The sequence below is a fragment of the Oncorhynchus mykiss genome, chromosome 2, assembly GCF_057628025.1.
Source record: "Oncorhynchus mykiss isolate SJ-2025 chromosome 2, ASM5762802v1, whole genome shotgun sequence".
Classification (NCBI taxonomy): domain Eukaryota; kingdom Metazoa; phylum Chordata; class Actinopteri; order Salmoniformes; family Salmonidae; genus Oncorhynchus; species Oncorhynchus mykiss.
The window spans coordinates 34563153-34578383 of NC_143023.1; the positions used below are offsets into that span (position 1 = coordinate 34563153).

A 15231-nucleotide genomic window follows, 5' to 3' on the forward strand; every position below is an offset into this window, starting at 1 on the left:
CAGCCTTATTCATTTTTAATTTTTATTGTTTCCCCCCCCAATCTACACACAATACCCCATAATGACAAAGCAAAAACAACATTCAAGTCCGGGCTCTGGCTGGACATTCAGAGACTTGTCCCGAAGCCACTCCTGCGTTGTCTTGGCTGTGTGCTTAGGGTCGTTGTCCTGTTGGAAGGTGAACCTTCCCCCACTCTTTCATCAAGGATCGCTCTGTACTTTGCTCTGTTCATCTGTCCCTCAACGCTGACTAGTCTCCCAGTCCCTGCTGCTGAAAAACATCCCCACAGCATGATGCTGCCACCACCATGCTTCACCGTAGGGATGGTGCCAGGTTTCCTCCAGATGTGAAGCTTGGCTTTCAGCCCAAAGAGTTTAATCTTGGTTTCATCAGACCAGAGAATCTTGCTTATCATGGTCTGCAAGTCTTTTAGATGCCTTTTGGCAAACTCCAAGCGGGCTGTCATTTGCCCTTTTTCACTGCTTCGTGGCTTCTGTCTGGCCACTCTACCATAAAGGCCTGATTGGTGGAGTTCTTCAGAGGAGCTCTGTCAGACCATTGGGTTCTTGGCCACCTACCTGACCATGGCCCTTCTCCCCTGATTGCTCGGTTTGTTCGGGCGGCCATTTCTAGGAAGTGTTTTTTGGTGATTCCAAACTTCTTCCATTTAAGAATGATGGAGGCCACAGTGTTCTTGGGGACCTTCAATGCTGCAGAATTTTTTTGACCTGTGGATGGACAAATCCTTCGACCTCATGGCTTAGGTTTTGCACTGACAACTGAGACCTTATATAAATGTGTGCCTTTCCAAATCATGTCCAATCAATTGAATTTACCACAGGTGGAAACAATGGAAACAGGATGCACCTGAGCTCAATTTCGAGTCTCAAAGTAAAGGGTCTGAATACTGATGTAAATAAGTTATTATATATTTTGCAAACATTTTTAAAATCCTGTTTTCACTGTCATTTATGGGGTATTGTGTGTGAAATTAGGGGGGAAAAATTTCAATTTTTTATAATGCTGTAATAGAATTTGGAAAAAGTCGAGGGGTCTGAACTTTCCGAATGCATACATTCTCATAAATTTTCAAAATACATACTTCCTCCAGCTCATTGCAAAGTGGTGTGTGATGCGCTGATGAAGCCTGCCTTCCGTTGCCTATGCATTTGAATGGGAAGCGAGCTTCAATTACCAGTTGATCTTTTTTTTTTAAAAGTGCATATACGTACGCCCCCCCCCCACCCACTCCCGGTCAAATGTTTTAGAACACCCACTCATTCAAGAGTTTTTGTATTTTATTTTTACTATTTTCTAATAGTGTATATTAACAGTAGTGAATAATAGTGAAGACATCAACTATGAAATGGCACATATGGAATCATGTAGTAACCAAAAAATATATACATATATTTGATGTTCTTCAAATAGCCACCCGGTGCCTTGACAACTTTATACACTCTGGGCATTCTCTCAACCAGCTTGATGAGGTGCAATGCATTTCAGTTAACAGGGTGGAATTTATTTCCTTAATTTCCTTATTTCCTTAATGCATTTGAGCCAATCAGTTGTTGTGACCAAGGTTTGGGGGTGTATACAGAAGATGGCCCTATTTGGTAAAAGACCAAGTTCATATCATGGCAACAGCTCATAAAAGCAAAGAGAAATGACAGTCCATCGTTACTTTAAGACATGAAGATCAGTCGATACGGACAATTTCAAGAACTTCAAGAAGTGCAGTCGCAAAAACCAAGCGCTATGATGAAACTGGCTCTCACGAGGACCGCCACAGGAATGGAAGACCAAGAGTTACCTCTGCTGCAGAGGATAAGTTCATTAGATTTACCAGCCTCAGAAATTGCAGCCCTAATAAATGCTTCAGAGTTCAAGTAACACACACCTCAACATCAACTGTTCAGAGACTGCTTGAAACAGGCCTTCATGGTTGAATTGCAGCTAAGAGACCATTACTAAAGGATACCAATAAGAAAGAGACTTGCTTGGGCCAAGACACATGATCAATGGACATTAGACCGGTGGAAATCTGTCCTTTTGGTCTGATGAGTCCAAATTTGAGATTTTTGTTTCCAACTGCCGTGTCTGGTACTGTACTTACTGACACTGGAGGTTTCAACCGCCATGTCTTTGTGAGACGTGGTGGGGGTGAACGGATGATCTCTGCATGTGTGGTTTCCACCGTGAAGCATGGAGGTGGAGGTGTGGTGGTGCTTTGCTGGTGACAGTCTGATTTATTTAGAATTCAAGGCACATTTAACCAGCATGGCTACCACAGTATTCTGCAGTGATATGCCATCCCATCTGGTTTGAGCTATCGTTTGTTTTTCAACAGGACAATGACACATGACACAAAACACGCCTCCCAGGCTGCAAGGGCTATTTTATCAAGGAGAGTGATGGAGTGCTTCATCAGATGACCTGGCATTCACAATTTCCCTACCTAAACCAAATTGAGATGGTTTGGGATTGAGTCGGACTGCAGAGTGAAGGAAAAGCAGCCAAAAAGTGCTCAGCATATGTGGGAACTCCTTGAAGAATGTTGTGAAGCTGGTTGAGAGAATGCCAAGAGTGTGCAAAGCTGTTACCAAGGCAAAAGGTGGCTACTTTGAAGAATCTCAAATATAAAATAGATTTAGATTCGTTTAACACTTTTTTTGTTGTTGGTTACTACATGATTCTTCTATATGTGTTCATAGTTTTGATGTCTTCACTATTATTCTACAATGTACATAAAAACAACTTTTGACTGTGTGTGTATAAAATATATATTTTTAATTGTTGCCAAAAACTATTTAACAGGTTGCATTAAGACATTTTGTGCAATGATTGGGCTTAAAAGTGCTACGTAACAGATTTTCCACTAAAAGGCTGTATCTGTATTATTTGTGCGTATGATACAATTTAATTCTACGAATTATGAAGGTTAACCCATAGACCAATAAACATGACTGGTCAAATGTTTTACCATCAATGAATAGGCTAAAGATAGTTATTTTTTTTTGGGGGGGGGCAATTCAGTAATTTCATTTATCAGTGTTTCAATTTATTATTATTTTTTATTACGGCCAAAAGCCAGCTATCAGAAACCCTGCTACATATATCATTATTATTATATACACACACACACACTCTTGTCCGTTGACTCTCATCCTGTTTTCTGTATCTCTCTACCATTCTGCCAATCCCCGGGCTCTCCATGTGGGATTAGGATTAGAGTTAGTCTGAGGCTGGCGTCTTTAATGAGCACTAATTGATCCATGAGTGCCGACGTGTCGGGTATTCTCCAACGGCCATCGCAAGGACGGAGGATTACGTGAGCACAAGTAGCAGGACCGTTTAACGACCCACGAGCGTTCTATGGTCTGTCTGAGGAGGTAGTCGTAGTAGTAGTACCTAGCGCTAGAACGACCACTGCTTTTGAACTTGATTCCCTTCAGTTTCTATGAGCTTGTTTCTTTCCGCTCCTCGGTTGCTTTCAGTGGTCTGTCGACGAAGGCGTCCATATTGGAGCCCCTGTTATGCCTGAATCCTCCTTGCTCTGTTTAGCTGAAAACAAACAAACTGTTTTGTTCCGGCTGTGCATCATTTGTGGTAAACAGTTAGTTTAGTTGGGAAAGATGCTAGCAGCAAGAATGGATTGTTTATAGGATTTAAATCGTAACAACTTCTTAACCACCTACCTCTCTCATTGTCTTTCAGAGCACCATTCTCGTGATTTGGTCCGAGCCCCTGTCTGTCAGGCCCAGTGGACCCCTTCCCCTTGGAAGTGCCTTTCAGCCCAGTGTGTCAGTCAGAATGGGACAATAGCTGCAGTTGCCATCGGACCTCCCCCTTTCTCTCTTTGCTCTCTGTCTGCCCCGTCCCCACACCCTTCCCTTAACACTCGGACATATAATATATACACATACACATACACAGACCCAGCCAGCCCCTGACCACTCCTCCCACTATACTGGTTTTGGTCCACTCCCTCTTCCTACCGCTCTAGGCAGCCAGCCTTGTCAAGCCAAACGAAACCATAATCCTCTGTAAAAGATAGGTAGCTGTATAGGCCTCTATCCTCCCTTTGTTGTTGGTGGCTTTTGTTTAGAGGGCCCCCTTGAGAGTAGCGGCTAGAGAACACAAGGCAGCACAACAGCACCCAGTCAGCCGTTTTACTGGAAACAAACGAGCTGTGGTGGTGGTTGGGACACTGATGGAATTCTAATAGCATGATGTTGGGCTGGCATAGCCACCACACACCATCAATGAACCAGAGGGCCACCAGCAGACTTTGGAGATTGACACATCTCAACTTGTGGTGGGACAAGAGGTTGAAATAAAAACATTTTTATTCCGGATATTTTTTTGCCTCCTTTTTTTGCTTCTCCAGTGATCAGCTAAACCAAAGTGCCTTTCTTGGTTTCTCACTGTGCTTTTACAAATAAACTTGATCTAACTTCATATTACACTCCAATATCTGAAAATAATATCTATAAGAAACATTTCAAGGATTTTGCACTTTTCATTCATATACCTCCATACCCATTGCCTGTTGCACTTGTCATGTCATACAGTTGCACAGTACCGACAGTGCACACTTGTTTACAGTAAAAAACTAGTGTAGGTTGCCAAGACTAACGAAGCCAAACATATCACCAAACCGCTCTCCCAAGGGTCCTTTGTTGTGACACAGCCGGTGACATGGCGACGTGGCTACAGTCAAAATGGCGCTACCTGTTCATGTTTCTGGGTGTCCAGCTGGTTGTCATGGCGCTGCTGTCCCGTGAGGGCTACCACAAGCGAGTGTCATACTTCATCAGGATTTTCCGCAAGCTGGAGACCACTGCGACGGGGACGTTCGGTGCCGGCTCTCTCCACGCAAGCAATCACACGGGCGGTGATGTCTACGCCAACTTGTCCCTCCTGGCCAAGGCCCACCACGGCCGGGGCGAGGAAATGCCCTACTGCCCCAAGACGTCTCCCCTGATAGGTGAGTTCACACACAAGTCCTAGAACTGGCAGCCCCATCTTATTTCTGAGTTCACCAGCCACTGTCTTCAGTTATCCAGCCCTCCCCCTGTATCTCTTACTTCATTCCCTCTTCAGAATGAAACTGAAAAGGGAATGTTTTTTTTAATTTTTTATAATGTACGCCGGAATTTCCAAATAATTCCACACATGCCACTGTCCTTGCTAGTTAGCTACTGATCTGACCAGGTTGGATGGGTAGCGGGCTTGCCAAATCCTGGTTGGAGAATTCTGTATTTCCTGCTTATTCTGTTGTGATTCCGGGAGGCCTTCAATTAGGATTTCTGGGATAGTTACCAGAATTTTGAGTAGACATGATATGGTGGAACCTTGGCTTCACCTATACAGCCAGGTTTGGATCAATGTTCAATGATGGCCCCGGATAAGAGAAGGAAGGATGTGATTTGACTTTGAGATCAATCAAACTGAGCTGAGACTTGGTGGCGGCTGACCCAACAGGAGAGTTTGTTGTACGCTTCCACTAGAGGGACTGAATATACTTGTGTTCAAATGGTCAGTTTACCTTGTGTCCAACTTCCTACTTTTTTTCAATGAAAAAAAACGTGACAAACTTCAAAGCACATAGGCTACATAGCCTACGCTCCCCTACGTATTTATTTGGACAGTGAAGCTAAAACTTTCTTTGTCTCTACTGCAGCATTTTGGATTGGAGATGCAATGTTTTTGAGAGACGACAGAACAGCATGGATAAAAGGGCGCACGCTGCATTCTGTGCTGTCGCCTCATGTAAAAGTTTTGCTCTCGAATCCAAAAAACCCTGTTAGAACGAGCATACTAGCATGGACAACCTACTGATTTTTAATTAATTGGTGTGTGTTATGATATAGGTATAGCAATAAAATGCTGTTATGACATCTGGCTTCCTCTCACCCCGTTTCTCTTTTCAGGTGGACCAATCCACGTCATCTTCCCCTCCGGGTTGACACTGGCCCAAGTGGTGCGGAAGAATCCTTTGGTGGTCCGCGGGGGGCGCTACAGGCCGCCTGACTGTGAGGCGCGGCACCGCACCGCCATAATAATTCCCCACAGAAACAGGGAGCACCACCTGAAGTTCCTCCTCTACTACCTTCACCCATTCCTACAGCGACAGCAGCTCAACTACGGCATCTATGTCATCCACCAGGTGAAATGCAAATGTGCAGCCACACACACTTTCAGAAGGTTAATTTTTAAAGGGGCAGTCTTCAGTTGCTACATACATTTTTAGGTGTATAAATGAAGATGTACCCATTTTGATTCTTGAACAATATAACTTATAAATGAAATACCTCATGAGCTTAGTTCAACTGTCACACTCCATGAGAACCCAAAATATAAGCTTGTTTTACGCCAATGTTTGTAAACAAAGTAAATGTAAACAAACACTGTTTAGCCTGAAAACATGGTTAAAACTATGTCATGAATGGTCAGTCCTTGCATCCGTACCTCTATGAATTGGAGTGGTTACACACTTCTCCAGCCCCATCCTTCAGCCTTTTACCAAAATGGGTTTGTGAAAAACTATTGTTTCAACTGCTGATTGCTGTTTTTAAAACATTAATGTTATCAATTGATTGTGCAATCTGTAACACAGCCTATCCGTATGAAGATGTTCTTTACACTTCCTACAATTGACCAAAAAACATATTCAATTGGCCTACCTTCTAGCTGTAGTGGTGAGGCCAAGTATACATTCAGCCTAGATCAAAACCACCCTCTGGTGTCCTACCATGGAATCACACACAGCCTTGTGGTTGAAAGATGCTCACCTGAAGGCTTAATCTTCTTAACAACTTTGCTTACACATTAAACACGCACTTTGTCTTACCCTCGCACTGTTAGTCAAGTTGTCACTGCCTGCTTGTTGTTTACCTGCAACATATGAAACCTCTACCAAGTTAGAGCCAGGTTAATTTTGAGACGCTAAGGCATTTGTCATTAGAAAGATGTTACAGCATCATGCCTAAAGCATTTATTCATGACTCTGCATGTGTGCAGTATTTTTGCATAACCAGTGCCAGATTGCAGGCTAGTAGCAGTTCAAGCATCTGCATGTCTTCAGCTGTCATATAGTTTCTCTCTCACACACACACACACACACACACACATACTGAACCACAGGGACAAATACTACTCATTCTATTGACCTCAGTGATGCTCTCAAATGTCATATCTTGCCATGGATTAGGTGTAATCCTCTTGAGATGTTTTAAATCCTAATTTTGTGAATATTATTCAACCATTTGAGTATGCTGTACTATTGTATCAATTTTACAGGTGATCCGTTGTACTGTAAATGATCAGACTATTGATTTCATTGTATGTAGATGACACAATTCATTTCCATGTTGAATAGTTGCAGGTGACTAGGGTCTGGTTTCAATTATGGACTCTTCTGGCATAGAGGAACTGTTACGAATCCCTTTTGGCCCGACAGTCTAGGGGGGATGGTAGTGAGACCCGTAACATAACTCATGTAAATTATAATTGTGACAAAGTGAGTGTGAACGAAATAACCACGACAACCAAAATAATACCGTCAAACTCAGGGTTTATTTATAAACACACGGTAATGGGGGGAGCAGGAAAAAGGGGCTGAGCTGGACCCAAGGAAATAAACAATAAATATACAAAAACACCCCTAAGCTAGACTAGCCTACTTTAATAACAGCTAACTAACTAACCAAAAATACAGTGGGTGGTCCGCCCAGTTCTAACTAGTGTGTTTAACAAAGTTTACCTACGGGTAGTGTATGCCCATGGGCGACTTGTCTTGGTTTCCCCCTTTTCCCACCAGCAACAAACACCATAACCAAAACAATACTCACAGGAGATGACAAAGGGATTTGGAGGTGCTCCAACAAAAGGAAAGGTTAATTAATACACAGAGAGCGAGTCAAACACAGAGCTCTACCAACATGGCATTAACAAAGAGATTGAGCTACTGAAATCTATGAAGACCAGCGATCTACCCACATGGCATTAACAAAGAGATTGAGCTACCGAAATCTATGAAGAACAGAGATCTACCCACATGGCATTACAAAGATTGAGCTACCGAAATCTATGAAGAACAGAGATCTACCCACATGGCATTACAAAGATTGAGCTCCTGAGCAAACAAATGATGGGGTTTTTAAACCATGGGGAAGGAACTGTGATAGGGTAGGAAACAGGAGGAGGTGTGTCTTCTGATTGATGGGTTGATTGTTGACTGATTGGGGAGTGATGATGTTCACCTGTGAGGGGAGACAGAGAGAAAAGAAACACACACAGAATACACACACACAGGATAATGGTATCCGTAACAGGAACTAGTAATTCAATGCCTGTCGATAAGGGAAAAATATATATACTTCCGGACACTGCCCCAACAAATCACGAGGCCAGAGCGCTGTGTATCATTAGTGGATCATTTCACTGCTCTCAGGGCAGGTCTGCCGGATTTGACAAGAGGAAGTGACTTTTCATAGCAGGTTAGGAGCATGTCCCTGACGTGACTTGAAAATATGTAGCTACAACCAGCCCTGAGACCAGTCTTGGTTTCCACTAATGCGATTCAAAACCAAAGTTTGCAGGCAAAACCTTTGCAGTGGTTTTATTCAAGCAGATAAAGTAGTAACCTAGGCAGTGACGTAGTTCCTCTATGCCAACAGAGACATTGTAACCAGACCTGTGTTGCCTAGGGTCGGCTTTACGAGACCACTAACGGAGAGTAAACTGTATTAAAAAAAACATTAATGTTGTATGGACACAATATGTCATTGTGTTGTCATGTATGGAACCACTGTCAGTGTTTACCCTATATTAATTTAGCAGCGGGGGCCCAAATATGATTTATGCACCAAATGGTCAAAAGTATGTGGAGACCCCTTCAATGTGAATTTGCCTAGTTCAGCCACACCCATTGCTGACAGATGAAATAATATCGAGCACACAGCCATGCAATCTCCATAGACAAACATTGGCAGTAGAATTGCCTGTACATGAAGAGCAAAGTGACTTTCAATGTGGCACCGTCATAGGATGCCACCTTTCCAACAAATCAGTTAATCTATAGAGCAGTGGAAACGCGTTCTCTGGAGTGATGAATCACTCTTCACCATCTGGCAGTACGGTGGACGAATCTGGGTTTGGCGGATGCTACCTGACCCCTAATGCATAGTGCCAACTGTAAAGTTTGGTGGATGAGGAATAATGGTCTGGGGATGTTTTTCATGGTTTGGGCTAGGCCCCTTAGTTCCAGTGAACGGAATTCTTAATTGGCAACCGTTTGGGGAAGGCATTTTCCTGTTTCAGCATGACAATGCCCCTGTGCAAAAAAACAAGGTCCATACAGAGATGGTTTGTTGAAATCAGTGTGGAAGAACTTGACTGGCCTGCACAGAGCCCTGACCTCAAACCCATCAAACACCTTTGGAATGAATTGGAATGTCGACTGCGAGCCAGGCCATAATCGCCCAATATCAGTGCCCGACCTAACTAATTATCTTGTGGCTGAATGGAAGGAAGTCCCCGCAGTAATGTTCCAACATCTAGAGGAAAGCCTTCCCAGAAGAGTGGAGGCTGTTATAGCAGCAAAGGGATGACTAACTCTATATTAATGCCCATGATTTTGGAATGTTTGACAAGCAGGTGTCCACATACTTTTTTCCATGTATATCTTTATCTAGCTATCGTCCTGCTGAGACAAGCTTTTAAATGGATAGTCATTAGCTCAATGACTGGAAGTCTATGGGAACAGCTAGCATGTCATTGCGCTACCACTTGCAGCAATGGACCCTGCTACCCTTGCCACCGCTGCTAAAAAAAATCCTAGGGGAAATACTGAACGTTCATATTGAATAACCTATTGTTATTTGTATAGAAACCATGTCAAGATTGAATATTTTTTGGTTGTTGCTGGCGTAAGGGTCTCTAAAAAATAACTGTCTGTTGTCCCTCTTTAGGCTGGTAACTACACATTTAACCGGGCCAAGCTGATGAACGTTGGGTTCCGAGAGGCCATGCGGGAGGAGGACTGGGACTGCCTGTTCTTCCATGATGTGGACCTCATCCCTGAGGACGACCGCAACACCTACATGTGCGATGCCAACCCCAAGCACACCGCCATCGCCATGGACAAGTTTGGATACAAGTCAGTCTATTCTCTTTATTTTGGCTTCTTTTTCCCCTCATGGTTTATTAGTTCCTCTTTTCACTGTAAGTCTCTCTTGGATTTTCACAAGTTTATTCAACACAATGTATTCCATTTTAGTTGTGAATACTCTAGTTCTTTCATTGTGTGGCTTCACTAATTTCTGAGTTCTCTTGTTCCTTATCTGATCCTTCATTTTTATTTGAATCTGCTGTCATTCTCCTAGGCTGCCATACAAGATGTATTTCGGAGGGGTGTCAGCGTTGTCTCCACTGCACTACCTGAAGATGAACGGCTTCCCCAACAACTACTGGGGCTGGGGAGGAGAGGACGATGACATTGGAGTCAGGTGAGAGGGGGTCCTTGGGAGTTTTGGGGGTGGAACATTGAGCCAATTCATTGAGCTATGGACCCATTGTGGTTTGTTCTGTCTAACAAAAGGATAACATTTAAAGACACTGAATAACCCTATTATTTATAATTGATAATAACTCAATTAAAATTCCTTTCCGATCCCTCTCTCCCATTCTCAGAGTATCCCTAGGAGGGATGTTCATCTCTCGTCCATCGGTGAAGGTGGGCAGATACAAGATGATCAAACACAAGCTGGACAAGGGAAACGACGTGAACCCCAGGAGGTATGGTACAGGACTGACACACACGTGTGTGCATTGCATGCATGTGTTTGTGTATGGCTGGGGTCCATTCAGTAGGGTGACAAGTTCAGATTATTTTAATAGAATGTGCTGCCTATCTGTAAATTTCCATCTGCTACCTCTGAATGTTGTCCTCTGTCGAATAAGACCTAGGTCTGTTGAATAAACCCATAGTCCATCACTAACCTCTCCCTGCCTCCCCCTAGGTTCAACATGCTGGCCAAGACGCGTCAGACGTGGAAGCTGGACGGCATGAACACGGTGGAGTATGAGGTGCTGTCACGTGACTACTTCCCCCTCTACACCAACATCACTGTGCACATCGGCACAGAGGCAGGCCTGCATGCCACGGCTCCGTCCCCCAAGATCCTTGCCAAAGCCCCAGCAAAGCCGCCGGTCGAAGCTCCCGCCAAACCTCCAACCAAGCTCCAACAGAAACACTGACTTGGACCAACTTTACCCACTCCACTCCCATCCTCCACCCTCCTGCCGCCGACTATCCCCTCCTAACTTATGCCTGGGAGCAGGGATGTGACAGAGGGGCCCTTGGCCCTTAAAGCGCTCCTTTCTTTGCCTTCACCCTTCAACTGAACCTCATATCAATGCCTACAGGTGGCAGTTAGCCTAGTAGTTAGAGCGTTGGGCCAGTAACCGAAAGGTTGCTAGATCGAATCCCCGAGCTGACAAGGTAAAAATATGTTGTTCTGCCCCTGATCAAGACAGTTAACCCACTGTTCCTAGGCCATCATTGTAAATAAGAATTAGTTCTTAACTGACTTCCAGTCGGGAGAGGTGGGTGGCTCCCCCTATTGGACTAGAGGCCATGCCTTTTCCTTCTGTTCCTTCCTCTGATCTGATCAGCATTCTCAACTGAAACTTTATCAATAGTATAGCAGAGACTTTGAACTTGAAGACCAATGCTCTCCACTGCCTAGATAGAATCTGTGGGCCGAGGCTTTGTCTGTCTGAATGAATTACTGTAGCATTCTCCACCCTAGTTCTGATTTTCCAGCTATATCTCACCACTCCACTGACTTTGACTCTATGAAAGGGACTTATGGTAGAGGAGAGGAAAAAGACGGACTCTATGAGTTTATAACGCTGCCGAAAACCCCCGTTGCCTTAGAAAACCTGTCTTGTTCTATTTTTCCTTTTTAGTAGAACTTCAGGTCGAGAGTTATGAATGAAACCGGTTTGTAGTGATAGATAGCGAGATTAGGGGATAGAATAAATAAATGAAAAAAACATTTTATGCTACTGATATTGCAATAGCATATGGGTCTTTCTGCCAATTAGGTGCCTTTTTTGAGTAGTGTGAAACTTGATTTCACCCAATTTTAACAATCTGCCATAAAGAGCACATGTTCAAAACACGTTTTCCCATCTTGAGGTTAAATTAAATAAATGATCATAGTAAGTGCCAAATAAAGTAACAGGGTTGACCGTAACAGGGTTAAATCAGCCATAAATCCCCTTGTGACAGAGGAAATGGAAGCTTGTGGTGTGTGCAACAGAGAGGGGCAATTTAATGCAAATTAAATTGTTCAAACATTTCTAGCCTGTCTATATATGGGTAACAGGGTAGACGTGTTATGTTCAACCGGCTCTGTTTTCCACAAAAAAACACCAGAAATTTTCCAAAAAGAGTAGAACCAGCTCACCTGCTTGTACGCTATGATTTGACTAGAGAAATATTTACAAAGGAATTTCATCATAGTAAAACGAGAGTTCAGTTTTTTTTTACTTTAAAATGAATCACTAATCACATGAAATAATGACCTCTTCAGAAATTACTTTGTCAAAGCAACAAAATAACTAGGGCTTTCAAATGAAGTGGGTTAAAATCTTCCTAGAAGTCACAGGATGCTTAGAGGGAAATGTCAAAATGCTGAATTTTGGCAGTTTAAATGGTCTTTATTCATATTAAATCAGATTTATAAAAGGTTCCATGTTCCACTTAATATAACAGGCGTTTAATATTTGTAACTGGCACTAATTTCGGAACGACCCATATGTAACTGATTTTACAGTTTAATATTATACGAAGTGAAGCTGCTCTCCTGAATATTGACAGGGGTATGTGCTGTTTGCAGTTAGCATGGTAGTCACCCCCTGAGTAGGAGTGCAGATCTAGGATCAGGTTCTCTGTGTTCATATTAAATTCATTATGACCTTAAAGGCAACCATGATCGTAGATCAGAACACCTAGTCTGAGGCACAATACAGGCCCTGAATATCAGGCTGATTTATTGAAGGATTTTCTCACAGTAGGTTCACAGTTCGGGCACAGCTTTTTGGTATGGTTGGGTTTCATCTTATCGCTACAATCAGAATGTGTATTTTCTCCAGTTATCTCCTTCAATCCCTAGATTGCATTGATGTGGGGTTGCATTTTGCCTTGTGTCAAATAGAATAGTTGCGGGTGAAATGGTCAAATCACTGCCTTCAGGTGGGCTGGCTATATTCACATCAGAATGGTGGTTTGTCTTTTCAATTTGTGTTTTATGTATTATTGTTCATTACCTTATGGAGCTTTTATGTTGGTTTCCTATGATTGTCAATGTAGCTTAAAACTGAGGGATTCAAGTCCTAGTGGACTCTCCATAGTCAGAGACTTGGGATCTATCTCCATACTCTAAATTGGCTGAAAGGTTTGAAAACCAGGAACTTTGTCCATGGATGACCAGAAACCACTATAACTAATTAGGTCTATAAACGGAATCAGGCACTGGTAAGTGACATGAGAACTGATGCCTGTAGACTGTGTAGTACACTCATTGGTTGTACTGATTCTGCTGATTCTGCTGAACCACTGATTTAAAGATTGATATAGGTACACTGGGTTAGCATTTACAGCATTACCCCACTAGCCATTCTTTCATTTTGTGCTGTCTAAAATCTGTCACCCCTAGAATTCCCCAGTGCAATGTCCTCCTCACTGCATGGCTTGTCCTCTGACTTTCCTCTTTGCACACCGTCTCGACCCCCTGACCAATATGATTGTTTAATCTAGATCCCTACTGGGAATTTAACCTCTGTGTGTGTATCACATAGAGGACTCATGCCACTTGGCTGAAACCAAAGATGGCTTAGAGAGAAAGCATTGGACGCCTGATAGTTGTGCTGGCGGATGCATGCTGACATGGGAATAGATGGGATTCCACTTACTCCGGGTATGCTGAGTTTTGTGTGTGTGTGCTACTATCTGATCTAGGAATCTCTTGGATGACCTTCTTCACTATGTAGGCTGTCTTTACCTTTTCTACTCCATATGAAGCCTGATTATGCATGACACACAGACCCTGTATTAGATGAGTGGGATGTACAGAGAACCACACACAGACCACTGACATGACTTCACATTTGAGTCTCCTGAAGCATGCTACAGTGTATGCTTGTGTAGTGATTCGTAAGACGTATGCTACATGCACCATGTACCTTTTTAACACTTCATGCAGTGGTTTATTATGTCATATCATGTCTATTTGTACTCTTCAGTTTGCTTCAGTTGATGTATAACTTGACTTTTACTCCATTATGATGTGGGAATGCTGTCCAGGGTGACTGCGCCAGGAGATGGAGCTCACCGCAGGGCATTGGAAATGTAACAAGGACAATGTGATACTGTATTTCTGATTTAATTCCTCCTCTCTGAATGAAGTCTGCACAGTCCAGAGTGGCCTTATACAACGATTAATAAACAAAAAGATTAGTCAAACACTGGTGAAGTGGATAAACTGAGTGTGTTACCATTTCTGTTGCTGAACATGGCTCTGGTTAACTGTCTTGCAGCAAGAGGCCATTTTGTACACTATTGTAAATAGTCTGGCTAACACAGCTCTCGGTCACAGCTCTTCGCTGTGTAGTCACGTGGGTCGCGTCAGCCAGGCTAGTTGTAAAGAGGATATAACACAATCTATTTGTGGAAAGTGACTTATTCTTAAGAGTAACAACTTCTTGTCATGAATTATACAAAACAAATGCTTTTTACAAGGGCAACAGGGTTAGAGATCCATGATGTACAGAGTCAAATGTATGACATGGTGCTAAAGATGCAACTGATTTAAGAGGAATAAGATTCCCAGAACGGATAGTTTTTTTCACTCCAATTGTCTCTGTACACTGTCACCTAACCAGATGTGCAACATTGTAGCCATACTGTAACATGATGTAGCATTAGAAGAAGTGATAGTACTTTCAAGATCATCCCTAAATCCTTACACAACCTTAACTCACTCCAATGTTTCCTGCTTGCCAATGCAAGAAAGCATTTATTGTTGAATTATTTTCTTTTGTCTACTGTAGTGGTAAATAGTCACTTTTGGACACGTATAGTTTCACTGGACATTAGAATGATTAGATTCCTTAATCCCACCTCCCAAATATAATATTCGCCCCCTCTCCATAAA

General features: G+C 42.9%; 1 protein-coding gene and 1 long non-coding RNA gene across 2 annotated transcripts in view; one reads left to right on the forward strand and one right to left on the reverse strand.

Moving 5' to 3' along the window:
- The window catches only part of LOC118939540 (uncharacterized), a 17663-nt gene extending 13751 nt beyond the window's left edge, over positions 1 to 3912 (reverse strand). Inside the window, exon 1 of the long non-coding RNA XR_005036529.2 lies at positions 3700 to 3912. This is a non-coding gene — a long non-coding RNA (uncharacterized LOC118939540). The remainder of the gene's footprint in view (positions 1 to 3699) is intronic.
- Positions 1 to 14540, forward strand: part of LOC110488474 (beta-1,4-galactosyltransferase 3) — a 26876-nt gene extending 12336 nt beyond the window's left edge. The window contains exons 2-7 of the mRNA XM_021560697.3: positions 3719 to 4991; positions 5938 to 6173; positions 9979 to 10166; positions 10393 to 10515; positions 10700 to 10804; positions 11029 to 14540. Of these exons, the coding sequence (XP_021416372.3) occupies positions 4703 to 4991; positions 5938 to 6173; positions 9979 to 10166; positions 10393 to 10515; positions 10700 to 10804; positions 11029 to 11266 (1179 nt within the window). The 5' untranslated portion in view covers positions 3719 to 4702 and the 3' untranslated portion in view covers positions 11267 to 14540. The remainder of the gene's footprint in view (positions 1 to 3718; positions 4992 to 5937; positions 6174 to 9978; positions 10167 to 10392; positions 10516 to 10699; positions 10805 to 11028) is intronic.
- The last annotated feature ends 691 nt before the right edge of the window (positions 14541 to 15231 follow it).